A 27,364-nucleotide genomic window follows, 5' to 3' on the forward strand; every position below is an offset into this window, starting at 1 on the left:
TATAGACTGTACACAAATTATCACTAGTCTCAGAAAAGGGAAGAGACTGCAACACCTCTGCCATATCCATATCTGCCAACTATTCAATAAAAGGAAGACATGATCAGCAGCTGGAATAGTTATATTACATATCCATGAATATATCCACTATCTCTAACCAAGCAATGCCACAATCTCTTATAATCACTAATCACAACAACCTGGGAATCATGAACATGTCTGTATCATATGTAACATTAGAAAGGGCAAGACAGTGAAAAGGAAAGAAAAAGGCAAGGGAGGAGAGAGTGAGAGAGAAGGATAATATACAAAGATTTGTGGGAGTGAGCTTGAGATGGTATGTAAACTCATGAACAGCAAAGCCATAAGGGGGCTATGCAGACCATAGTAGCTTCCTACTCAAAAACAAACTGTCCATGTGAAATATTTTAGATAATTGTTCCTCATTTATTATAGTAGTCTGTCTATAAAACCTTATGCCCTAGTTACTGCAAATTGAATTGTGAAAGACTAAGATCAAGGAAAAATTCAAAGCTGAAAAATAAACTAAAAACATCATTTACTGAATTTGGAATTTTATTTTCTATTGAAATATATATTATTCACTTCTAGAAGTCTATGTCCAGTCATTCAAACAGCCAATGTTTCCCATCCTGAATAATGGCGCAGGAAAAGTTTTGTATCTCATTAGTACAGTAGGAATACTAAACTTCAGTTGTATGCTCTAAGCAATGCAAACAGTTCCCTGTCCCAACATGTATTTCAGATGTACTTCTGGCAATTTGATCTTTAAAGCAGGTGAAACTGACTAATGCAGGTCAGGTGTTTGCCAGCTATGGGCAGTAACAGTACCTGAGTTTAAGGAGCACAATAACCACAATCATGCTGTTATCACTGCCACTTTACAAGCACTTAGGAACTTCCCCTTCCCTTGTTCACAGAACTGTGTACCTATTTCACATTTAAATAACAAAAAAAAAAAAAACCACAACCAAACAATTTATATCCTCCAACATCGAAACCTAACTGAAGGGCCCAATCTGGGAGAGTACATGTGTGCACGTGCTGTGCCTGCTGCACACACACCTGCTGCACACACACTCCCTGCACAGCAGAAAGCAATTCAAGTCTCCAATGTAGTATGTTGCAGACGTGCCTCCACTTCCCCTTTTCACTCTAAACAAACCCCAGATGCTGCAAGCACTTAACTGAGGTATTTAACTGGAGCACCTGAAACATAGGAAATCCAGCCCTACCACCCATGCATATTAGCTATTAATCTGCTCCAAACTTCAGTCTGCAAAAAGGGGCATTAGCTCTGCAAGGCAGATATTACACTCATAGTTAAAAAACACCTATCACATCATGGTTATTATAAATTATGTTTGTCCTTATGCCCTATGTCCCTATTTGTAACAGTGATAACCAAACCAGCAAAACCTGGTACTGTAACTGCAGATAACACATACGCATATTTCAATAGACGTTAGCATTATTGTAGATTTAGACTTGCTATTTAGATTCTGTAAACAGCCTTAGATCACTTTACTCCTCCTTTAATGTGGTGTATTGAAAAAAAAAAATTCTTGTTGATTCCTTATTATTAAGGAATTTAAGAGGATTTTCTCTTAGAGCCATCACTAAATACAATTCTTCACATACACCTTCTCTCTCCCCCTCTAAATTACTTCTTTGTCACAGACTGATTGTAGTCAGAAACTGTTCTTGGTTGAAGTCAGGTAACAACACTGGCCATCCCAGGATTTGAAAGGTCAAAGAATTTTTCATTGTAGTAATGTTCGATCAAACTATACATTCATGGCAAAGACCTGTTTAGCAAGACTGGTCTTTAAGCAACGAGTTGGAATGCCTTGAAATCCTTCAGTATATATCTGATACAGTGAGGACACAGAATATCTGCTTCCTCTTTTTTTTTTTTTTTTTTTTTTTTTTGGAAGGAAACATTCAGGGAAAGAAAAGAAATAAATTAAAAAAAGACGAGACATTTGAACAAAATTTCCCCAGAGCAAACTGATCTGTTTGGACTCCTCTATAAAGCAAGCTTTCCTGATGGACTTAGTCTTTTACCTAATTTTGTTTTGTGGGTATAAAAATTGTGTGCCATAGATGCAAGCTAAGCTCACCCCGCATCTGGGGAGTTGGCAGTTATGGGGGAGGCTGTGGGAGTCAGTTTTCTATGTTTTATTGTTTCCTTACTCGTTTTTTCCAAAGATTTTTGCTCTTTCACTTCCTGGTGCTTGTTCCACAATTCTACCCAAGATGCATTGAAAGCAGGAGAGAAAGAGAAATAGTCAGCAGCTAGTCAGACAGGAGAAAATGGGGACAAAACTTGAAACAAAAATCCCACCCTCTTCATCTCAGAAAAAAAAAAATAGAAATTTATGATAACTACTGGGTGCAGGGTTAGTTAACACCAATTTACAAGAAATCAACATTAGGGTATTTGAGAACTGTATCATCTCTCATTTACAGAATTCAAAAGTTAGAGATGATTTCATACAGTGAATCAACTGAGCAAAAACAGCTATTATGAACACATACAATGCAATTTCCTGAGAAAGGCCTTTAAGACTATCAGATATTTCATCTTCCAAAACGTAGGTATCACAATAGTTCTAATTAACAGCAATGTTTTTACGTTTCTAGCTTGTTTCATTGAAAGGAAAAGGCACAAAAACAGCAGCAGCAATCCCAAGAAAACCTAAACTGCAGGTTAACACAGTATTTAACCAAAATTATATATTGAAAATTATCACAAAGTTCACAAGTACAAGTTACTTCTGATCTGACAGTATTCTCAATAAATTCTTGGCTCTGCCTATAAAAAAGTCCTACATTAAAATGCAGAACTTCTCTTCATCCATTTCTTCACATTACGTTATGAAGAAAGGAAAACAGAGAAGAAGAATTAGCACGATAAAAATCAAGCTTAACATCAGCTTTCAAAATTCTACTGAGGTCACAGCAGTCCAAGCCAAAAGATTCCATAAGAAGACAAAATACAAAGATAAAGGAAAAAAATCTGGAGTCTGCATGCACTTCTTTCATTTGAAGCTTAACCCTAAGAAAAATTAGTAATGAAACACTTGCACCCTTCCAGCACTTGCACTCTCCAGCTCTCTGAAATGCACTCATCTGCTCAGAGAAATCACATAATTTCAGGTGCTCGCCCACTGGCAAAAGAAACACTACAAGCTGGCATGTTGAACTAAGCCTGAATGCAAGCAGGGTTAAAGCTAGAACTGCTACAGGGGCAGATAACTCCCAGAAAAGTCACAAAGGGAAGGAAAAAGCAGCATAATGTTCTTCAGCTGCTCTTCAAGGAAACTTCCTGAGCCTAAGAAGCCGCTGAAGGCACGTCAGGAATCCATTCCACTCTGCAGAGCCTCTAAAAAAGTCTATTCAGCCTCTAAAAAAGTCTATTTAGAAAAATATCTACTGAAAATAATTTAAAAAGCCCATGGTTTTATAGGTGTGGAGGAAGGCTTCAGACTATCATTAAATGTTGTCAGGAGTATGGTAACTCCAGCAAGGGAGAAGAAATAGAAAGCTGCCTGCTAGCTGATTGATATCTACATCTGCTTCATGATTGATGGATATTCCTTCAACTTTCATAATCACACAGATGAATGAGAAAATTAGAGATCCAAACAGCATCCTATAGGCATACCTAGCTGAATATACAGTGAGATCTGGCTTTTTGAATTCTCAGACTATACGGTTTTATGCTAAAAATCACCAGGCTGATAGCTATGAAACTTAGCAATAAATAATTTAGCTGATTTGCCTGTTAATCCATCATTAGAATTACTCTGTTTCAAAGTTTAATCTACGTCATAGGAACGTTTGAAAGTCTATACTGAATCTTAGCGTATTAAAGACAGCATTTTCCTCTCATCTGCTCTGTAAAAGAGGAGAAAAACACCACAAACTTATAGGATATAGAATACTACGTCTATGGCTGTTAAACAAGTCCAAACAGAACAGGACAGCAGAAGAATTCAATGCTGACAACAACATTTTCTGTTTCAAAAAATTGTCAATATCAAGTGATGTGAAAGTATCAAATAATTATTTAAAAGCAGTAATGGAAACTTCAGTAAATATTGAAACTTTCAATGTTTAAAACAAGCATGCAGTAAAACCAAACCTACCACTAACATAAAGGGGGGAACTACTGGCTCTCAAACTTAAGGCCACCAGTGTCCAAATAAAAAGTTCAACACTATGGTGATGACCAAAGAACCCTGGAAGCAAGCAAATAACTGGTGATCTCTTTGGAAAGGATCAGAAACATCACATTCACAACAAATTTCTTAACTAAGCAATTAGACACTGAAGAAAAGCAAAGAACTGGTCTTCAACTGACAAAATCTGTCACTGTTTCCCTCAAAAATAGGAATATTGAATACCAATAGCCTTTACCATTTATAATGGAGCATCCTATACACTTCCATTGTGTACAACTGGCCAGCACCTTGCTGAAAAATAAATAAGAAAAGGGGCTTGAGTAGGAACAGATTTTCACCCTGAACTTCTGAAAACACAGCAAACCTCCTGACCATGGTTTCCTTAGTACAAAAAATCTACACAGATTCAGCTACTGTAACCCTAGATCCCTGAGATCCAGCTTAACTGCCACATTAACACTTACTGTACGCACAGTTACTGCAGCTAGTGTTATGCATAAGTTTATTCTATCAAGCTGATCACATACTTCTCGTTCTGTTATTTCCTCCTTCAGACTAGGTCGAAAGAGCAACAACCCTAACTTGCATTTTGTCCATACAATACCAACAGATTCATTGAGAACTTCAGCTCTGTATTTACAACCTGAGACTGTAAATGAATAAATAAAGGCTTCCTGTATCAAGGAACTGCCAAGGTTGGAAGGAACACTTGGAGATCATCTAGTAGAACGTTCCTACTCAAAGCAAGACCAAAACAACAGCAGGATGCTCAGGACTACTGCTATCTCAGCAACGTGTAAATGTTTACCAAATGTTTCCTCCCTAAACAGGTTAGTTTGACTGAAGAAAGCCTGCATTTCATTCCAGAAATAATTCAGTCTAGCCATGACCAACTCTGGTTCTGAACATCCAAAGTGTTAGCTCACACAGAGCTTTCTCAAACAAAAAGCCAAACAGCTTTAAATGATTTACTGGAACACAAGAGGAATTTCTTTTACTTCCAGATCCCAAGAGGCAAATGAACATAGATGTTACCTTGTTTTTATAGAAATTAAGATTGATTTGCATACTCTTTCACGGTCCTCAGTGACAGATAAAACCAGTTAGATAAGAAGGCATCAGAAAAAAAAAAATGAGAAACTCTGATCAGATTTGGTGAAACTGTATTTTTCTTGTAGCCTAATTTCATAGAAGAAAAGTGGAAATCATCAGAGCATCAGAAACACCATAAGGAATTATAAGTCACCTGTTCTAGAACACTAAATTGCTTAAGGCGAATACTCTAGCAACAGCACTATCAGAACATACTAAGTAATACTTCTTTTGCTAAGGAATTCCTATAATGCTTCATAAACATGAACTGTCTGGTCCCTCCGATTTCTGCTTCTATGAAGTTTTAACCTCATCTGAAAGAAAGCAGAAGTCTGAGCAAGCCAATCTAAAATCTCTTCTTTCTTGAGAAGAATGGTGGCCTACAGACTGTTTTATTCTCAACGAAATAAGAAGCATTCTTCCTTTTAACTATTCTACTGAAAAGAAATTCAGTTAAGTTCCCCAGAGTAAACCAAATTGAAATGCTGGAAATTTTAATCTTATAGCTTCATAATAGATTTCCAAATACAGCCTAAGACTGGTTTCTGAGCTTTTGCCTCCTTAGATTACCTCTGGAAACAAGAAGACAAACCAAATCAGAGGCGATCAGTATCAGTTCGGGACGATTTAACAGCAGATAGTCTGCAATTGTAGGTATACATAAAGTTAAGAAAATGTCTGCACCCTTTCTGCCAAATAACTATTCAATACACACATTCCCTTATTTTGTGTCATTTACTGGAAGTACAACCTCCCAGAACACTGCTTTCAGAAAATTAATCTTTCATAGAATGAGAAATGAAATGAAATCTTAAATGAAAATTCAGAAGTTATTTTAAACAGGCTATAAGCAAGGCTAAAGTGTAACATGACATTTTTTGAGTCAGTGAAGGATTTTCCTCACATGTTGATGGTACACCTACCTATCTCGCTTTCAATCTGCAGAAGGTTGGATCCAACCTAAATCTTTTGTTCTTTTTTTTTTTCTTTCCTTTTTTTCTTTTAATGTATAAAAATCCCTTTTAGCTAAAACAATCTAAAGTTCACCTTTTTTTCCCGGATATAGGCAAAAACTCTTATGCCATAGGTGGGATAGTAGGAAAATTTCTACTGAACAGCCTAGCAGATGCTGTTTAGAAGGACAGGCATTCTATTTGATGTTGCATAGAAGGAAGATCCATCAGTCCTGCTCACTGAAACTGTAACACTACAATTTAAACTTTTTGGCAGTTTTAATTATTCAACAGATAGGAGATCCTCAGTCCCAATTCTATCAAGATGCCATCTAAATAATATAGATTAGGTCAGCAATGATTACAAAACTTCTATTTCATGTGGTCTCTTCCACTGTAGCCCTTTCCAAAGTCCCCTGCTCATTTCCCTTTTTGCCATTTTCTGCTACTTAAAAACATAAATCACAGCAAAAGTGAAGGTTGTCTGAAGTGCAATGATATTCAGAAACAATTAAGGTCAGAAAGCTCCTGGAGGAAACTGTCCTGGATAATTTATCCAAGAGCGAGTGAAAATACTTATGATTATTCCTTGGTATCCATGGTGTAAATGAGGCATGTTACAGCAGCAAATGTATTGTGTTAAAATGGAGACAATGCAAATAGAACCTAATGCCAAAATAGAAGCCCCTCTTGCACTTCACATGCATTTTAATACACACCAATGGAAGCAATAAAATTTTCTTCCTTTAGACTCCTTGTATCAAATTCTCTTAGCCCTTTCGCTGCAGGGCTTGGTGCCTTTGGCATCAGCTGTGGTACTGGCAGCTGCATGGCAGGTTTCGGCTCCACTCTTGGAGATGATGCAGGATCTTTGCCAACGGGAGTGACAGAACCATCTGTTGGGCTTCGTTTTCTCTTTTCTGGTTCTTTAAAGAGAAAGAACAAAGTGTTGCCAAAAAAAAAAACAAACAAACAAAAAGTACCTACACAAAAAAAATAAAACAAACAAAAAAACCAACGTTAAAAAAAAAAAACAAACGCCCCCAAGCAAACAAACAAACAACTAAAAAAGAAAAAAGGACCAAAAAACAAAGTAAAAGGAAAAAGGAAATGAGAGCAGGCCTCATCTATCGTTGTTTAAGACTTTGAACAATCATTTGTCGCCAAAGGCGGTTTGGATTATTTCTCTGTAGCAAACTGCAGCAAAACTTTCACAACAGGATAATTAAAATTAGGCTTCCAGTGAATAACCCTGTGAACTCTTGCACAAACTGTTCCAATAGCTGATGAAGCTTAGAATAAAAATTTCATATCCAGATGTCTAAATCTATCATACCACAGGCTTCATAATACCATTGACTGTTGCATTGCCTCCTACGGTACTGACCCAAACCAGACCAGGTCCAAATAACTGCACATACACCAGTTGACCAGTACATTAAAGATTCTGCTTATAGCAATACTTTTCTATACAAATAATTACAGAAAATGATCAACATCTAACATGCAACAGACGACACTTGTTTGAGAGAAAAGGTGTTCCTCCACTTCTACATAGGTCTTTTCAGAAACCTCTTAAATTTTCCAGGTGTGCTGATCACAACTGGAAGCACCACATCGCCCACTCTTTGTTACTGACTTACCTCTGCAACCTAAACACATATTCCAAGGTGTACATGCCTCCTTCTCCACGCCTCTCCCAGTTTTCATAGATAAACACTGGAAAGTTCATACTTAACTTGCTACCTTCAGAGACACTGCTTCTTAAGACACAGTTTCCTATCCTTTTCTCATTGCCAGATTTTCTGCTTTCTACATACAAGGCCTTAGTTTGATCAGATTAAAATAAATTAATCACAACTCTGCTTTACTAACATTCAGATTCCTCTAGATAAATAATCTATATCCATCATGTACTGTTCCAACAGTCTATACCATATGCCAAAATTGAACAATCTTAGAATTCATCAATTATCACTATATATTAAATGACATTAAGATGAGCCCTCTCCTCTACAGATCGTATCTAGCAATATATCTAGATAAACCCATTGAAATCAGACAGTAAATACTGAGTAGCTAAAATCTGATTATAAATCAAGATGTCGTGCAAAAACAAGAGAAGCCCTTTAAAGATTTATCAAGGCTTCAAAAGTTTGTATCCATAAATTTTGTCATTTGTGATCACAGTTAAATAAACAGATAAACTCTACTTACCATCAAAACATGGTGCCTGCATTTTATAAGCATGACTTCACATATGAACCACTGAGTTTTATGTCAACAATTTCATAATTTTGTTTAGAACTGGTGTCAGGTTTAATAATTACCAAGATCCCCACATTTTGAACTGGTATGCCAGCTCAACTTTCCTTTCTTACCTTCTTCAGCAGTCTAACAGTGATTGGCAAAGAACATTTTGAGTCCACAGGACATCAAAGCCAACTCACAAAATCCCTGATGCAAGCAATCGAGAAGCCAACTGTAGTGTTAAGTAGTTACTTCTCTGCTACAGTGAAATAGCTATAATCTCAGACAGTGAAAAGCTGGGTCGGATATAAAGCAGAGAGGTGGCATTTTGTCATCTTTTGCTCATTTCCCTTACGCATGAATTTTCTTACTTTGCATTAAGAACCAGATTTTAAGAAAAAGTGAAAAATTAAGGAGGTATTACCTAAAATAGGCTTTGTCTTCCAAGATCACCTAGCAATACAAGAACCACTGGTAACACACAGGAAACATTTATCTTACCTTTGTTGTAATAGTGAGTATGTGCTATTTCTAGAAGGCCAAAAACACTGGCCATGCCTCCCAGGCCAGCATTTGCATATGACTGCTCCAGGCTCAACACAGTACACTTGAGCAAGTCCAGCATGCCTTTATAAACTTTGCGGCTGATCTCCTGCAACAAAAATCCAATTAGTGTCAATATTTCTCAAGTAAGAAAGTCATTCAGGAGCACAAACTCCAAAACTGCTGTAATATCAGCCTGTAAGACGCAATTTCACAAAAATCTTCCATGAACTGAACCTAAGCATAAACTAGGTATGAGAACCCTGCTGAATTTAGCACTGACCACATCCTGTATGATATCCTGCTGAGCATCTTCTTCCGACTGGATCGTGCGATTTAGCTTGCTTAATACAAAGACACGGAGCTGCTCACTCTCCAGGAGGCGTCGGACTCTCTTCATGTTCAGCCAGCCAACACCTTGCCCATCGAGAACATTGTGTACCACCTCCTTCAGGAATTGCTGGTTCTCACTGATGGATTTAGAAAGGAAACGAGGTGGCAAGAGTTAGTCTGCTTTTTATCTTGACCAGGACACACATAAATTCATTTCCAAACAAACCTAAGTTTACAAAAACCTCAAATCTTGCTAGATTTTCTACTAACAACTGCTCATGGAACGAGCACTGTTCTATAGCTGTAGCATCAAACATTTTTGTTTGTCTGTCCCTTATTTTCTGTCACAAGCCATAATCAGGTCTTTCTCGAGTCCACGTAGCTACTGCTGTACTATCCCCATTCACAGCACAGCTCAGATCCATATGAAGTCTATAAACTGCAACCTTCTCCCACGGCTACTTTAGATCTGTAGATTTTCCTTGTACTCACAGCACTAGTGCAGCAGCCTTGGTGTACATACTGCTTCAGCTTTTTTTTACCTTGGGGGAAGGAAAGCTAAAAAGAAGACAACTCCTCTGCAGTCTGCTGCATCCCAGTCTGAATCACGGTTTTTTATCTCCCATCCCCATTAGCTCAAAGTAAATTTCACTCTACATATGGCTGCCAGGGAAGAAGGGACGAGAAAGCAGAAACACAGGTGAGGTAATATTTAATTACCTCTTCAAGTCCCTTTCCAATGTTGAAAAATGGTTTTCTTGTGAACTCACAAAATCAAACTGCTTTACCTATTCAGCTGATCCTCTAAAGTGATTCACTAAACTTTTGCTGGCTAGAATGTTGAGACTAAACTCAATTAAAAGATTACTGACTTAAAGCAGGATCTTTCACGATGTAGACTATTTTAGATCTCAGACAGAAAGAGGAAACTTTTTAAAGGGCAGAAAAATACACATATGTGCTAGTAACTCAAAGGTCATTTGTACAAAATCTTCTCAGACAATGCATACAGGCTTAGGGCTATAGAAAAATAGTGTTGTTCTCAATAGCCACAGATCTAGGGATATGATGGCCACTCCAACACCACCACTTCATGGAAAGAAAAAAAAATAAATAAATAAATAAATAAAATAAAAGCAACCAAAAATATTACCTGGAATTACTACTTCGCCCCTGCGGGGATGGAGATTCTCTCTTCACTGTTGGGCTATGCTTAATGACTGAAGACTTTTGATCCACCAGGGCTCGCCTGTTTCCTAAACAGGAGAGGAAACAGCATGAGAAGAAATGGGTGGAGGAAAATAGTCTGCTGCCAGGACAGCAACAAGCAATACTAAGGTTAGCTAACACACTTATTCAGATTACAGGTAACAAACTTCAAACAAAATGGAAACTCCAAAAAAGCAGCAGCATATATCATATTCTAGCATCACACATCGGCAGAAAACAGTAATGGGAGTAATGCAGAGAGAAAAAGAGAAGATGGTAATGGGGGCAGAAGGTGAAAGGCAGGAAAATTCTGGCTGCTCTGCATGCAGTTTGACAACAAGAATCATCTTCAAATTAGTCACTGTATGTAAAAGCATAATGCATCAGGGGTGACTAGTATAGATCATATGATACTGGTTACCCAATGAGGAAAGGTAGCCCAAAGTCAGGCATAGGGGATGCTGGAAATTGTCACATCATGCACAGCTCATGCTGTAGAGAACCCACCTTCATTGCTTACTGGGCCAGCTTCAGTAATAATCTCCATTATAGTATTTAACCCAAATACTGGGACACAAAATATACAATTAGTAGTGTACTACATATCTGCGCTTCCCACCATCAGCATAAAAAATAATAAATCCAGCTACCAGCTTCTTCCCAACCCTCCCTCAAAACAAAACCCAAACGATACTATAGCAGGTAGGATGTTTGAAAGCCCAAGACAACAAGGGCCGCTGTAATTTCTCTAACAGATACTGCTTAACTTGAAATTCAGCATTATCGAACTGCTGTACTGCATCTTCATGGACACTATTGCACATATTGAATTTCAAGGGCACTACCAAAAACAACTGCATCACTGAGGAAAAACAATGGAGATGGATGTGCATGGAATAAAAATTAAAGAAGGAGGATGGAAAGTGATCAACCAGCAGCAATGAGATGGAGTCCCAGCATCATTTCCCATTACAAACACAGAGCAACACACACGCTTGGTGAGAACGAGTTAGCAAGGTAACTTTATGCCTGCACAACAGAGACGAGAACATTTCAAAACCCAGAGAAGTGCTCAGTGGAAGTCCCAATGAGCCAGCATGCACACACAAATGAACACAAATGCACACACACACTTGCACATGCACAAAAGAGACTGAGCTACTCCACGAATATCCCATCCTCATATCTGCACAGTAACATTGAAGATCCTGCACAATTACATTCATCAAGAAAAGAACACCAAAGTGCAGAAGATGAGGTGCAAAGCACAAACACGAAATGGCAAACCCCATCACTGTTTTCTTCCAATGCATGGAATCAGTCATTAAGTTTACCCCTGAATAAAACCCTGATATGAAGTATGTTTCTTATCCTGCACAATTGGATATGAAAACGTAACTAACTGGTAAAAGGTTGTCAAAAACAGCTGTGCAGAATCTCTGCTAGTGTTTTTACCATACCAGTGCTGTTCCTCCTCATTTTACACACAGGGAATGATTACTTGTCTCAAAAACAAAGTCCAAAGCAGAAACACAGAAACAGCTTTTGGCCTTTGTTTCTACAAGGTCAGAGGTCAGCAAAACATCATACCAACCTTCATTCACATCCCTTCCCACTTCCAGATTAAAGTAATCTTTACCGATGAAATGATGAGGAGGAAAAAATAAATAAATAAAATCAACATATTAAAACAAAAGCAGCAAGTTCTAATCAGATAGAATAACTCAAAAGGTAAAGTAAAATCTTCCTTGGTTTAGCAACTGCTATCATGACAACCAGGCTGTTCAATTCCTTAGGGTAAGAGTCCCTATTTCTCTAGTCCCTATTCACGTGTTATTACATAACATAGCAGACAAACAAGAGAAGTTCCAATTACAAGACTGTGCACCTAAGTTAGGAATGGGTCTTTACCCTGAATGAGCTGAAATATATTTATATTTTGGGTTTGATTGGAAAGTTTCCATATAGTGAATTGAAAGTACCAGCACTATTTAAACCTTTGTAAACTGCAGTCTCCACAGGAGGGAGGCATTATTCCTTCAGCAGTCTCCATGGGAGAAAGGGACTATTCCTTCTTACAAACAGAACGTCACTGCTCTAACAGGTTACCTAAAGCAGTGGCAGTACAAAAGTAGAACCTACCTCTTTGTTCCCATTCTTTACACTAAAGACATAAAAATTAAATAAAACAAAATACAAAACAAAACCAACATTCACAGTGTACCTATTAACACAAGGTAGGCTAGCTAGTCTCCCACCCCAACACAGCTCAGTTGCTGAGAAGAAGTCTGACTAAGAAATATCAAGACAATTTTTGTCTTGATAATTAAAGCAGGTATTAACCCAAAGTACGAAAATACTTCACCACCAATGTTCCTTTTAGGGATTGCAGAGTCACAATAATAGTAAGGGCTATAGAAGACAAAGGGAAAAATGGTTACCTTTCAGGCTGGGAAAGGGGGTATTCTTGTCTCTCCCAACTTTGGTTGGCAGGGCTAAATTGGACAGACTGAAACTTGTGCTGTGGTTTCTGTACAGGCTGCCTATGACAAAAGAAAAAAAAAAAAAAAACCAAAAAAATCAACAAAACAACAATTACACCAAATGACAGAACTGCAGGGCTTGGAAAGGACCTCAAGAGATCATTGAGTCCAACGTCCCTGCTAAAGCAGGTTCCCTACAATAGTTCTCACAGGTTCACACCCAGATGGGTCTTGAATATCTCCATAGGAGACTCGACAATCTCTCTAGGCAGCCTGTTCCAGTGCTCCGTCACCTGTACCATAAAGAAATTCTTCCTCATTTTAGTACTGAACTTCATACATTCGAGTTTTAGGCCAATACTTCTCCCATCACTACACACCACCAAGATTAGCCTGACCTCATCCATTTGCATCCCACCTCCCTTTAGATATTTATAAACAGTTATTACATTTTCTCTTAGACTTCTCTTCCGAAGGCTGAACAGACCCAGGTTACTCAGCCTTTCTTTACCAAACACCTAATGTTCTCTGCACATACCCATACTTTCTAAATTTCCTGTAATTCATCTTCTTATTGAAAGCATGAACATTTTTTTTAAATTTAAAAAAAAAAAAAATTTTAAGTCCACAGAACTGACAAGTATAATATAATTTCATTTACAACACAACCACATCTGTATTCTGACTATTCTAAATTGTTTAAAAGGTAATTCTTAGCTCTCAAGTTACAATCATTGTCATTGTGTTTTTGAGTCTTAAATGTACCAGCAGTGTCAATCTGTCTTCCTGCCATTATACAGGTAACTACACATCAACTGTCTTCTAGTTTGATACTCCTTTTAAGGAGCAAATAAGTGGTGAGGGTCACATGAGAAAATAGTATGACAAAAGATCTCTAAAATACACAGTCCCAAAGTCAGAAGAGTGCACAGAGCCTTCTGAAATTCTGCAACTCTGACCCAAAAGCACACTTTAAAATAGAAGTTTCCATTTATGAGGAAAACAAAGCTTTTTGTAGCACCAGAAGATTTCTAACAACATAAAGAGTGCAACGATGCTCTGTCATCTGTTTAAGTCTGTAGACATCCTGAAAGGAACTTGAATAGAGATCCTCCTCATATAGAAAACCTCAACATGTTCATCTAAATTGTTAGTGCACTATTTCAACTTATCCTTATTCCCCCCTAATCTAGCTTTATTTTAGTAACAATCTTTTTAGTAGAAACATCAAATACAATTTTCCCAGTGCTACTAACTTCTTGCCCATCCCCCACAACAGCTGATTATTTATCTGGTTATATCTTCTTTCACACATTAAAATACTCTACATCAGCTTTCCATAACTGTGGATATTATTTTTAAAAATTATTCAATAATTTAATTGAAAGTAAGAGAGCACAGTGAAGAAATTTAATGTCAGACCTAAACAAGTGAAGTGGTAGCATGAGAAGCATACTAATGGTTAACGCTCTTGTACCAGTTTCATAAAAATCACAGTTTTTATTTAAATGAAATGGACAGAATTTCTGATTTGTGGTCCAAAGTGCCATATAACTCAAGGGCCTAACGACACAACCAAAGTCCTTAGTGAAAAATTCATAAAGCAGTAGTTATCAGCAGTGTAAATAAAACAGGTCCTGTGACTCTCAACACAAGTTCTGGAGACCTGGTAACAATCCGACAACCAAGTCTTCCTCTTGGCTAACCACCTCTCTGTAAGATCTGATAAATCAAAACGGTTTAATGAATGCTTGAGTACATACTTGCAAAAGACATGATGCCCCCAAAACCTTCACTGCTGTTGTTGGAAACAGTAGAGTTTGGAGAGCTGGCCCTGGAGTCTGAATCTGCATCAGAATCATTGGCCAGTTTTAAACTGTTCGGACGAAGTAACTTCTGAGACCTTTGAAGAAAAACGTATAGGTGTTATTAGCATTTTTTTTCCTAAAAGCTTATATGACTGTGGGAGGCTGATGCTGGTCTTGTTTTTAGCCTGTTTTTACCACACTGTCCTTCCCTTGTGGGAAAGAAAAATAGAAAAAGAAAAAAAGAAAAAAAAAGGAAAAAAAGTAGAGATGCATCTTTGCATTAAGGCCTTTATTACCTTTTAGGACATGCTGCAAATTTGTCTGCAACACTACACTGGTGGACTTAGGGGTGGAAAAAATACTTCTGCTTTGAGAGCAACAAAGGAAAAAACCCAATATAATAAAAAAACGTTTAATTCCCCTCACACATCACCCCTGCAATAGCAAGCTTCACAACCAAAATCCCTTAAAGACATCGAGAAATCAGTAGATCATGCACTAGAATGTTTCAATGAAGAACTGATAATTCTGTTATCTCCCACTACTTCAATAAAATGTTAAACTACATGAAGCAGATGGGAACCCCACGACAGCTGTACAAAACAACAGGAGGACAGGGAGAACTCACCTGCTTCCATTGAGATTCTGGTTAAATCTTGGGGTGTAGCTCTCTTCCTGCTCATCATCTTCATCCTCTGTAGGAAAACCATACTGTGGTTCGAAGTACGGATTATCATACTCTCGTTTCCTCACCACCCCTTCTGAGGAGCTCATGCAGACAGCTGGGCTGTCACTCTCACGACGATCAAAGCTCATCTTGGGAAAGCTTGGTTGTAGTGGCAAAGAAGGGAGATGGTTTGAAAATCCAGCAACTAGCTTCTCCTCCATCTCTGCTGAATCTGCAGACTCCTGTGGACCAGTCAAATTATTCATCTGTTTGCTAATCTGAATTACTTAAAACTGAAGGGCCTGACAAGAGCAACTGTTATAAACTGGGAATTCTGCAGGGTCGTAGCAGTTTCTGGGCCCCCACCCAAATCAGTTGTTCTAATCTAGATCTGTAGAAAAGTTGCAGCATTTATGCATTGTTCTAGAAGCTTTCTTCCCTGCAAAACAGATCTTACTGTTAAGTGCCAGGATAACAGCTCCCTATTGCTCTGCTTTGTGGTTACAGAATCAATTCCCATACTTCCTAAATGAACACAGATTCAAGATTTTCCCCATCCCATTCCCCTACAACAGATCTTTCCATACTGTGTAGAAGTCACTCCTGCAGTCACAACCTGGACCACTGCTCTCTGTTAATAATGTACTTTAATGCATGTGAGCTTTTACACACAGGAATGTTCTGTCTCAGCATAAGAGACTACTTTGCTTGGAGTCCAGAAAGTGCATGCAATTTAATTTCTGAATGTTTTCAGTCTGATCAGCTTTTGCCCCACTCAGAAAGAACTATTCTCCCACTCTTTATATCCTAATTCTCTCAACTTGGGGCTGAATTCATCTCAGTACACACATGGTTCACTCCGTGGATGACAGTACTGGGGCTGCTACTGGCTGTAGTACTGGAACTTGAACGAGGCTGGTTGTTCTCTTGGGAGTTCTCACTGTCCATGGCCTGTTCATCCAGATCTCCTGAATATTCTTGAAAATCATCAAACTCCACTTCACTGGCATCACCAAGGGCTGCGTGAGTCAGGGGGTCAACATCTGCAAATACATCATTTTGCATTAAAGAATACTGCCTTCCTCAGCCTTCTGTCCATCTGACTGAAAATCCCTAACAGATCTGCTCAGCAGAATACAGAAGCACATAGAAAGGTTGTAAGGCACTTTAGGAAGACATCTAATCCAACTGGCTACTCAAAGCTGGGCTAACTTTAAAGTTAAAACAGGCTGCCCAGGGCCTTTTCTTATTGAGTTTCCAATGTCTCCAAGGCTTGAATAATCCCCTTTGATTCTGGGGATCTGTTCACAATGGGAACCTTTTCTTACAGTCAGGCAGAATTTCCTTTGTTACAAAATACGACTGTTACCTCTTGTCCTTGGGCAAAGGAAACATGCTGGCATTCATGTTTTTGGTTTATAAAAGTAATAATCTCCCAGCCTCAAACGCTGCTGCTGCCGCCTCCATATAAACCAAAGAGAACGCATTTTCCTGTCCCCAATAAAATGAAGTGACTCATTAAAGTCAGCTCTGAGGACCAAAAAGTGGGGGCAGAAGAAAGCTTGTAATCTGCAGCCCATATTGCACCTTTTCTACTGGCAGCACATTTCCAAATCTAGTCAGTGGGTTTTGTTCAGCAGCACCTACTTCTGATCTTTCTCCTCCCATGTCTTTTAGAGGGGATTGCATATAAGCCAAAGAAATGTCTTCCTTCAGTCTGCTACTGGTAATTGACTCCCTTACCTCAGAGCAATATTATAACAGAACAATGTTTTGCTCCGATTGAGACACCTGGGGAGGCATTTCCCCACCGTCACAGCACAGGTGAACGTGGAAGAGGAACCTATGTGGATCTCGTGAAAATGCAGCCCAAAGTTACTCACTTGGAGTATCGCCATTAATGTCACATTTCATCATCTCGCTGACAAAGTCACCAAGTGAAGAGTAGGAGGAACTTGAGTCATCATAGTCGACACTGTCACTGCCACTGCCACAACAGGTGAGAAAAAGATGAGTGGTAGCAGAACAGCAATAGCATCTTAAAAATCTAATGATATAACCACTTCTATTAAAAAAAAAACAAACCCTGGCAAGATTAAGGTGCCAGCTTCATGAAAAGTCAGAGCAAATGACAAACATTTGAGACAGGTAAAGAGGCAATACAGGAAGACAGTTAAAAGCACTCAGCAAGGGGTTAATGAGATCTAGCATAGGTGGACAGGGAGTAGATACAAATTCTCAGTGAGTGTCAGGAGGGGAGGAAGCTTCAAGACAACTGGAAATCAAAAGAAAAGCACTTCTTTTTAATACTAACAATAATTTCCAACATGAGGACTACTGGTGCTGTGTAGAACATAAAAGAAAAACAAGTACAAGCCTGGAAGACCTCACAGGCTAAAAGAGAAGGAAGGATGATAAAACTTGATGCAAACCTCTGAGATACAAGGCCAGAAACACATCAACAAAAAATTATTCTCACTTTACTGAATGTACAAGGTCTCAGGCAGTGGGGAGTATTAGCAAGCTTTGCATAACTATGTGCTACGATTAAAGATATGAAAGAGTGGTAGGATGAGTGGGATTGCTTGAAGTACAGAAAAAAGAAGTAACCAGAGAAAGAACAGCACAGAAGAAAAGAAAAAAGAAAACATCAGAGTGAGAAATAATACCAAATGAAAAAGGGGCATAGGAAGCAAAAAAAAAAAAACAAAACAGGAAAGTACAAATAAAGATCCATGTAAAATGAAGGCTTGAGAAGACATTAGCAAAGAGATAAGAAGCTGCTGCAATGATGACAAAGCAGTGAGACAATTTATTTCAATATCAGTATTCTGACCAGACAGAAGAAATTAAACAAAAGCATGGAAGGGTAGAGAAAAAGGTAACAAATGAGATACTGGAGAGAAGGCCCAGAATAATCTGAAGTAACTGTCAGGTGGCTAGAGTTATGCCCCCCCACTAACCTGTCATCGGTGGGATCAGAGTCTGTTTCTTTTTCTACTGGGACATTCAGTGCTTCAGCTAGTTGTGAATTACTGTCATAGACACGATAGTGGATGGGCTGCAGTTGGTGAGCATACCACTTCGGTTTGTCACCAATCAGTGCTGGGTCAAACATATCTGCACCAAAAACAAATAAACAAACAAGGAGAAAGTTAACTGAACTCATTTATTTGTGTCAAAGGCTTCATTAGTAGTGAAGCTATCCCTTACTAAGTCTTGCACAAAACAGAACAGTCATCTTTAAAAAAAACAACAACAACAAAAAACAACTACAAGAGTTCTTCTCCGCTAGCAAACAAGACAAGAAGTTATCTGGAGAAGTAAATGGCATTAAAATACATAAAATAGAAAATTTTTCTTGAACTGGATTTCTCTACCCAGAATGAATGCCACACTGGAACAGGTTCCCCAGGAACCTGTTGGAGTTCAGAAAGCGTTGGGACAGTGCTCTCAGACACACAGCTTCATATTGTCCTGTGTGAAATCAGGAACTGGACTTGATTATCTTCGTACGTCCCTTCCAACCCAGGATAGTCTGATGCCATGAATAATATGGTATTAAGCTAAGTTTGACCCCAGAATCTATCTGCATTTCAAGTTTCTGAAAAACATCAGAAGTGCGGGAAAGGGAAAACCAAAACTTACTGTTATGAATTCTCTGAAAAGCATAGTTAGTAGGGTTGAGTGACCATTCTCCAAAATATTCTACTGCTTGTGTCCTGGAAAGTTTATCTGCAAAAGGTGTTTGCTTTGGCCTAGAGGCAAGAAAGGAATTTGCCTGGAAGGCCACTACTGGTCGTGGAAAAAGACGAAGAGTGCGAGTATGCATCTGGAATCCTTGCAGAACATTTGGTGAGTTGAAAAATCTCACCATAGCAACCCTAAAAAGAGGCAAAGGACACATGTCAGATAAAGACACAGAACTCAACAGAAGACAGAGAACCTTTTAAAGGTATGTATTAGGCGAAGTTTCAAATCTATGAAGTAACGTAGTGCAAGAAGCTGTCTTCTTAAAAAACTTAATAAACCAATCAGTCACTCGGTTTTCATTTACCTGCTCAATACCAAGAGCCACCAAGAGCCATGACAGACATTGCTCTCAGCCCTGTGCTGCCTTCAAGTGCAAGCTTGATGAACTCAATACCACTTTGCATTTCAGTCTCACCTGGTAGCCACATCCACAGAGTCCACATCATTTCCATAGATCAGAGGGTTGAATTCTGTAGAGGGAGTAGACTGCAAATCATTCTGTGGTCTTCCCAGCAGCAGTGGCACCTCCTGCCCTTCATGGAACTTCTCTAGATTAAGAATGGGCTGAGTATTCAGACTCATGCTAGCCAGTGCCTAGCAAAGGACAACATCAGGCACATATTCAGCAAGAAGTTATTTGAGAAACAAAAGATTAGAGCTACCCTCTAGGCAATCACAACAATTGTTCACGCTCCAATAATTTGCCTTAAATCATCTCTTCTACACTGAGTCAAGAAATACCTCCAGGCCCTCCTTTATGTGGACTGTCCAAATGATCTCCTCAATAATGAAAACGCATGAGTGTTAACATGGAAGTCTGCTTCTCTAGACCGTCCATGACATGAAAAAAATAATCCACATCTGACTTCTAGTTGCATGATAATCCATACAATATATAGGAGGGTTATGCCTGTGTGCATTTAGAACACACACAGAGATCTACATCCCTTAAAACTTGCCTTGCAACTTGGCAGTTCAGTCAGTGAGTTTGACAACCCACGACAGCACGCAGACAGCCAGCACACAGGTATCTATCTTCCAGTCTGTCTGCAAACGACATTTCTTTTCTGAATAATGTCTTCATCTCTCCATAAAGCAGTCATCCTCTTCAACCCTCATAATATCCTCAGGAAAATGCACAGGAGTGGCATGACTAGTAAGTCAGTCCTTAATACCCAGATCCAACCTAAATCTCCCTCATTTCTCTCATTTGCCAACCGAGTCTTCACCAGTTTAATCTCAAAAATAAACGAACAAATAAAGTAAAACAAAAAGACCAAAGTAAAAGGGTAAAATGGAAAACCGGGGGGAAAGAATAAAATAAAGAACCTTGTTGTCAGGAGTGAGCAGCTGTTGCTGAGTGATTGCAGTCATGCTAACCAGAGACTGGAGGCAAGATGGAAGATCATATGATAACACCAGCAGCCCATCAGAGCCAAGACGAACACATGACCACAGAGAAACAGATGGAGGAAAAAAAAAATCTATTACTACCAAATATCACAAATGAGAGGAAATAAAAAGGGATGCAAGACAGGCACGGAGAGAGAGGTCTAACTGCCCCATCCCCAAAATATCCACATTTGGCTACTTTTGCTTTGGAAAGCGGAAAGGATCCTTACTGATGAAGCTAAGAACTTTCCACTGCGGCTTAAAATCAGGTATTTTGAATATTAGTGATTGACACTAAGTTCCAAAGGTATATAAAGGGTGTTAACCTTAGCAACCTGGGCTGCAATTCAGTCTTCTCTACTTTGTATTGCAACCAGTAATCCTCATTCACGTTTGCCAATGTTCAACTATCCATGATGATGAATGTAGGAATATATAGGGACCAAAGACTGTTTGGGTCAATACCAATAATTTTAAATAGAAGTTGTTTAAGGAAAATGCAATTTGTTCTGATATTCAACTTTGCTTTAATGAGAGAATTTTGCTCAATAGTACCTGAAATTGCAAAGGGATGAGGCAGAAGTGAGGGTAAGGTGGATCTAACAAAACCCCATGCAACATATTACTTCCATCTGAGCTGACAGTAAGTACTGGGTTATTACAGAGGTCACACACTTTGCTCTTCTGGTCTATAAGGAGAGAAAGGGGTGGCCTCATTAGGTCCATAAGAAACTTTACCTTTAAATACTGCATGCAGCATGCATAAGGAAAACAGAAATAAAGAAATAAAACCTGCTTGACACAATCAGCCAGGGTGACCCAAGCTGATTAATGGCTTAGCAGGACCTGAGAGAAGAGACTGAGAACTTGAACAGATCTGTGAATGGAGGGAAAACACAGATGATCATAGCTAGATGGATCAAGTCAGAGTTTAATGCTACATGGCAAATGTAAAGGAGAAATCTGGAATTTCTGGCACTAACCAGAAACAAATTAGCCCCAAACAACAGTAACAAACAGAAACCATCTACTGCACCCAAGAGCATTTCAAACTATCTTTTACCTGGGGTATGGGAACTGCTGAATCACAGCCTGAACCTCTGATTGATCACCTGAGGCAAGCAATGAGTCAGCCCTGGGAGCACAGGTGAAGGCAATTCAGCAATTCACCTGTGCCGCCAGAAGGCGTGGAGCCTGGCTGCACCTCTCCTACATCCCGTTTAAGGGCTACCAAGTGAAAAAGGATCTCTTCTGGAGATCCCTCCTGTGAGTTTTGCAGTGAGCTCAGGATGAGGGTAAGCTTTCTATCTATTCTCTTTTTGTTATTGTAATCCGCTTTGCCAAACTCTCGTTTATTTCATAATTATAACATCTTTATATTCATGGACTGTACACCTGGCTAATAAATTAACTGTGGTCATCGGCCTTAGTAATCATTTGCTTTTCCAAATTAGCTGTATGCATAAAATCCAGCAGCTGGATACATAACACTTAATAACTGTGTTACTTAATACCACTTTTCAAGCTTAAAATGCTGCTGTGTTCTAACATGGGGATGCTCTTTGTGTGCATCTACATAAATAAGGCACCTTAAATACACTAACAGAAAATCCCTAGGCCTGTGCTTCTTATACAAAAGGAGAAGCAGTAGAGACAGAAAAAAATGAACAGGTAACAAAAATGACCATGAAATTCTTTGAAGAAACTACACAGACCTGAAACAACAAAAACCTCAGATTTAGATTTGTCAGAAAATGTAATGGTAGAAAAGCACAGAAAAGCTCAGGGGGTTCAGAAATCTTGTAACTTTTAATCAGCCACTCTATTGATTGGCCAGCCTCTTGAACAAGTGCATTCTAATAGTCTGATACCTCATTCACAACCATCTGATGTGCTAGGTTGCAAGCCTGCTTTTAGCATGTACAGCAGAAGAGCTGTGCAACACTACATCTGCTACATTTTACTGAGGCTGAGTCCGTTCCCCAAAGTGCTCATTACCTGTTTCAGATGCTTTTTCAGCTCTGAAGCTTCTGGTTCTGGAAGCGCTGGCAAAGATTCTGCATTTGTGGGAACGATCACCTGGAATTAAGCACAGGTAACAAATGAAAAACTGCCCAGCTGGATCCATTTCAAAACAGAATCTCCTACATCTCCGCTGCTCCTGAAACTGAGGAATAAAAGGAATAAAATAAAACTTAAACCAAAAAAAAAAAAACCCTGCATCAATAATTTGTTTTTCCTTTTCTTATGACTGTTAACATTATTTACAATGTCATAAACATCACAAGATTATTGTTTAAACTTAAGACTTATTCCACTTTCTCTATACTCATCCTGTATAATCTCCATTAAACATAAGATGTTATACACATTTCCCATGCTCCAGTAGCCACAGTAGAAAGTGGGATACTTTGCCTCATTTGAATCATGACAAAAGATGCTGCTGGAAGGCTCTTATCAGATCTAGATTCCTATCTAGGGCTATAGCAGGCAGGGCCATAGTTACCCAAGGAGATGGCTCAATCACTTATAGAGGCTGTACCTTCTATGAAATACCTAGATGGATTAACTGAAAAAGAATGCTGTAAGAACAAAAGAATCAGGGAGAGACATGAGACATGACAAGCAACAAAATCATAAAATTTAGGACAGAAGAGACAAAGGCAGACTGAGGCTAATCTAGAAGCACAAGCATTCTTAAATTCTCAGTGTGTATATTGGTTGAAGAGCACAGTCATCCAGAAACAAAGCCTCAAGTCCTTAAGAGCATTGCTTACCTTATTGGTATCCAGGTCAATAAGCCATACATCATCAGGCATTTTGAAATCTAGTTTGTAAAGGAAGAAACTCGCTGGAACACCAATGATGTAAGGTGTAGGGGCTAGAAGCAACTGAAAGACAGAGATATAGTAATAAGGACAAGTTCTGCATTTGATATCACCATATCTTGCCAACTTTTTTTTTTTTTTTTTCTGAACAGCTATGGTATGTTTACAGCAGAGGAGGCAACACACAAAGCACTGATAAAGAAGTCATTGATGACATATGATAGAAAATAAAAAACCCCTCCTGCTCTAAGAGCTTTAATTCTCATCTAGAAGAAAAAATCACAATTTTTTCAGAGATATACTTTTTATAGAGCTAAACAGCTCTAATGAAAAAAATTAGCAAAACTAACAGCTTACAACACCATGAACCAAATGCATTTGTACATCCTCAGCTCAAATTGAATCCATGCTGTTGTAAATATAGCACTACCCTTACAAAAGCTTTATCCTTGCCCCTACCTTATAGTGGTAATATAATTTCAAAATTACAAGTCTAGGAAGCAGAAAAACAAAAGAAACATATTTTTTTCTTAATATAAATGTATGTGGAAAACCTAAGGGGAATTTCTTGTTGTTTCTGACAAGGGGATCAGCAGAGGGAAAGGGCTTAAATCAATAAGACACGTAACAGCTTGAGATCAGCTGCTTGGGAGGCTAATTTATCCTTTAATCTAGAAAACCTGGTTATCTCCAAGGGACAAGAACAAATCTGCAGCATCAATTGCAAGATAGTCAATTGCAGGATAGCACTGAAGGAAAAAGATGGCCTCAATTCTGCCTTTCCAAACAAAATAATGAACTCCTGACTACTGGTGAAATCCAGGCTCCCAGCTGAAGTAACGTGACACTTTTTACTTCCAAGAAAAATAAACTGCAGGCAGAAGTTTCTAAGCTTTGAATCATGACCTCTTAAGATTCCTTAAGTACTACTACGGACTCTCTCCAACAAACCTTAATATTCAGTTGGGACAACAAGGCTGAAAGTGTTAAAGTCTTGTCATAATATTGTAGATCCATGGTGTTTCAAAGAAGCTACTTCTTTGAACTGCACTATTCACCAAGCAGGTTTTAATGATATCCTAAATGAAAAATGTTACATACAATTAAAATAGTCAGTGGTACTCAAAGAACATTCTTTGCAAGGCAGTGTTTATTACAGTCCCTCAGAAATCATGGTGGATGGAAACATGGACTACTACGTTTTCAGAGATAACAGAAATATCCTTTGCAAAAGACCAATGAAGGAAAAATATGCACCTGCTCTGCAGAGGCCATGCAGGTGGGGAGCAGAGGGATCACCGGAAACATATATTCTAATGGGTAGATCATAGCCACAAAGGCCATCACAGACATTGAGAGTGCATTATAGTCCCGGGACTGCAGTACAACCTGCAAACACAGAAAGTCACATTAGATTTTGCAGCAACCATTTGCTTCCCATACTCCCACGCTGGGGTATAAAAATATCATGGCCTACAGGACCCTGTTTTGTTGGCTGTGAACTGGAATGACCCTCCATTAATCTATCTGAAAAAAAACTTCATGTGCTTTTTAAAGCAAAATCAAGACTTTTCAAAACAGGCTCCTCAGAAAGATATTTTTCTTCCACCCCTCCAGGCAGATCAATATCAAAGATTCCAGTAGAGAGATGTTCTCCAATCTATCCTGGCTTTTGAAAGGGTAAAGCTTCAAAGATAACTCTTCCCTTCCTACCTTGTGCTCCAGAAGGATGCAGGTCAGCACCTGAAGACAGGCATCCACTCCCAGCAACTCCAAAGGCAGATGTAGTGGAAAATCCACCAAGGTGAAGCGGGATGGATCAGGAAGAGCAAAGGTCAAAGCTGGCTGCAACTCATGCGGCAAAACTTCCACGTCCACCCGCTTCTGACCAGCAACAGGCATTGGTGAACGCAGCAGCCGGTATATCCACGCCTCAATCTCCCGCAAGTCATGTAGCAGTGCACTGGACTTCTCCTCCACCAGGAGTGAGCCTGTGAAAATCCGCCACGTTGTATCCCTACAGAGGGAGAAATGAGAAGATTAATACTCCAATGGCTTCCTCTGACAGCCATTTGGCTTGGCTCTTCAAGGGAAAGGGCAGTCACCAAGAATTAAAAGACACTGCTAACATGCTAGGCCAGACAAGGGAAGAGAAGGGCAGGGATTTAAACCAGCTGCAACAGCTGTGGGGAACTATGGATCTTTCTGAGGCAGAAATCAACACGAGTTTGCCACACTGGCCCAAGAGTTTGTGCGTTCATTTAGATGGTTCATAAAGGTTACCCAGGTGCTTGAAATTCAGCGTGTAACTGGAGTACTCCCATATCTTGCCCAGAAGCACAGCAGCCTGAATGACTGGATTCCTTCCACCAGTTCTACAAACTTATGCAAGAACAGGAACTAATAAGCTGAGATAATAAAAATAAGCCACATAAAGATGCCTCAGATGCTTTGGCATCATAAAACACTTTTACACTGAGTCTCAAATTGCCTTGTATTGAGATGAATAACCCATGGCAGAAACGGCTGCATTTCAGCTGAGAATAAACAGTTCTGAAAGTTGGCTGGGAACCATTTAACTACCAAAAGCCCTAAACTATCAACCTCCAAACAAGTAGCTCACAGACAGGCTGGCCAAAAAGTGTGTACAGTGTTGCTCAGGGCCTTAAGAGCTTCAAAATTTGAAACTGGATCTCACAAGGGAAGTGAATTGGATAATCTATTTCAGCCCTTAATGTTGCAGTACTGCATTCACAATGGTCATGAATCTGTTCTAGCCACTGTGAAATAGCTTAATAATTATCTCCAGTCACTGTAATAGATCCGTTAGAAGAGTATGGCTCAAATTAGAGGTTCTACCTTACAGTTTATACCTTCAAAAATTAGAAAAAAACAAAAAAAAACAAAAAAACCCCACAAAAACGGCACTGGATGCCTCATAAAGGATTAAAAAATTACAGAAATTTGGAAGGATCAAAAGAAGAGCAATGTGAAACCACCACGCTTCTCATCCACCAGCTTCCCCTCAGCCACTTGTAATGTAAAGGACACGAAGCTGTTAATGGCACACTCAAACCTTCTGTGCAAGCCCTAAGGATTCAGTTTCACTTATTCTGCCATCACTTTGAAACCTCTCTACTTCTCCAGATCACAGCTCGCAAATCACACAGTAATTCCAACTGGCAGCTTTGCTCTTCCTACTGATGGATGCTTAGCAATCTTCATCTGTCACTCAGTTCTTCTTCTCTCAACTCCATGAACTTTGTCCAACAACGGCAAGTCTTTAAAATACCACATGCCATTCAAACACTAGAATATGTCAACACTCCTTTCAAAATTCAGATGAGTTCATAGAGCTGAAGAAAATCATAAAGTTTAGCTCTTCTCTGCCTCAGGAATTATCAGACTAAACCAAATAATGAAATAAGCTCCCTTCATACTTCAATGTCATAAAATTATTTCCATTCTCAGAGAATCACTTTTTCCCCAACAACCAGTGGATTCAGGTCATAAATCTGTCAAAGCAGGAATCAGTCAGAAACCCAGGACACTCCTAGAACTATTCTAGAGCAGCAACCCATCAAGTAGATTACTACACTGTGAACAGGAGCAGATTTCCTCTTTAATACAAGGGGAAAGGAACTTATAAATACAGAAGTGTCTGAAGCCCTGGCATATTTTACTTTTGACAAGTTTAAGTTGGAAGGTAAAAAGCTATAAAACTCAGATTACAAACTATCTCACAGCCCCCATTCACCTTCACAGTAAGATAATTCCCTCCTTCCCCACAGATTCATTTTATATTTGCTCTGTTTAATTCATGAGTCAGAAAGGAAAAAATA

General features: G+C 39.0%; 1 protein-coding gene across 13 annotated transcripts in view; it reads right to left on the minus strand.

The window, feature by feature from the left end:
• Positions 1 to 27,364, minus strand: part of MADD (MAP kinase activating death domain) — a 70,451-nt gene that overhangs the window by 27,017 nt on the left and 16,070 nt on the right. For 2 of the 13 annotated variants that reach the window (XM_042871973.1, XM_042871944.1), the window contains exons 4-22: positions 25,236 to 25,539; positions 24,780 to 24,911; positions 23,472 to 23,585; positions 22,693 to 22,773; positions 20,632 to 20,688; positions 19,718 to 19,896; positions 19,198 to 19,433; positions 18,513 to 18,669; positions 17,433 to 17,539; positions 16,399 to 16,592; positions 15,511 to 15,791; positions 14,838 to 14,977; positions 13,033 to 13,134; positions 12,186 to 12,224; positions 11,099 to 11,158; positions 10,536 to 10,638; positions 9,333 to 9,519; positions 9,008 to 9,158; positions 6,976 to 7,182 (exon numbers count right to left, since the gene is read on the minus strand). In XM_042871973.1, the coding sequence (XP_042727907.1) occupies positions 6,976 to 7,182; positions 9,008 to 9,158; positions 9,333 to 9,519; positions 10,536 to 10,638; positions 11,099 to 11,158; positions 12,186 to 12,224; positions 13,033 to 13,134; positions 14,838 to 14,977; positions 15,511 to 15,791; positions 16,399 to 16,592; positions 17,433 to 17,539; positions 18,513 to 18,669; positions 19,198 to 19,433; positions 19,718 to 19,896; positions 20,632 to 20,688; positions 22,693 to 22,773; positions 23,472 to 23,585; positions 24,780 to 24,911; positions 25,236 to 25,539 (2,831 nt within the window). The remainder of the gene's footprint in view (positions 1 to 6,975; positions 7,183 to 9,007; positions 9,159 to 9,332; positions 9,520 to 10,535; positions 10,639 to 11,098; positions 11,159 to 12,185; positions 12,225 to 13,032; positions 13,135 to 14,837; positions 14,978 to 15,510; positions 15,792 to 16,398; positions 16,593 to 17,432; positions 17,540 to 18,512; positions 18,670 to 19,197; positions 19,434 to 19,717; positions 19,897 to 20,631; positions 20,689 to 22,692; positions 22,774 to 23,471; positions 23,586 to 24,779; positions 24,912 to 25,235; positions 25,540 to 27,364) is intronic. The other 11 variants (XM_042871995.1, XM_042871954.1, XM_042872011.1 and 8 more) reach the window with 7 other exon arrangements.

The sequence above is a fragment of the Lagopus leucura genome, unplaced genomic scaffold (genome assembly GCF_019238085.1).
Source record: "Lagopus leucura isolate 7727_CA_CO unplaced genomic scaffold, USGS_WTPT01 Super-Scaffold_1, whole genome shotgun sequence".
Classification (NCBI taxonomy): domain Eukaryota; kingdom Metazoa; phylum Chordata; class Aves; order Galliformes; family Phasianidae; genus Lagopus; species Lagopus leucura.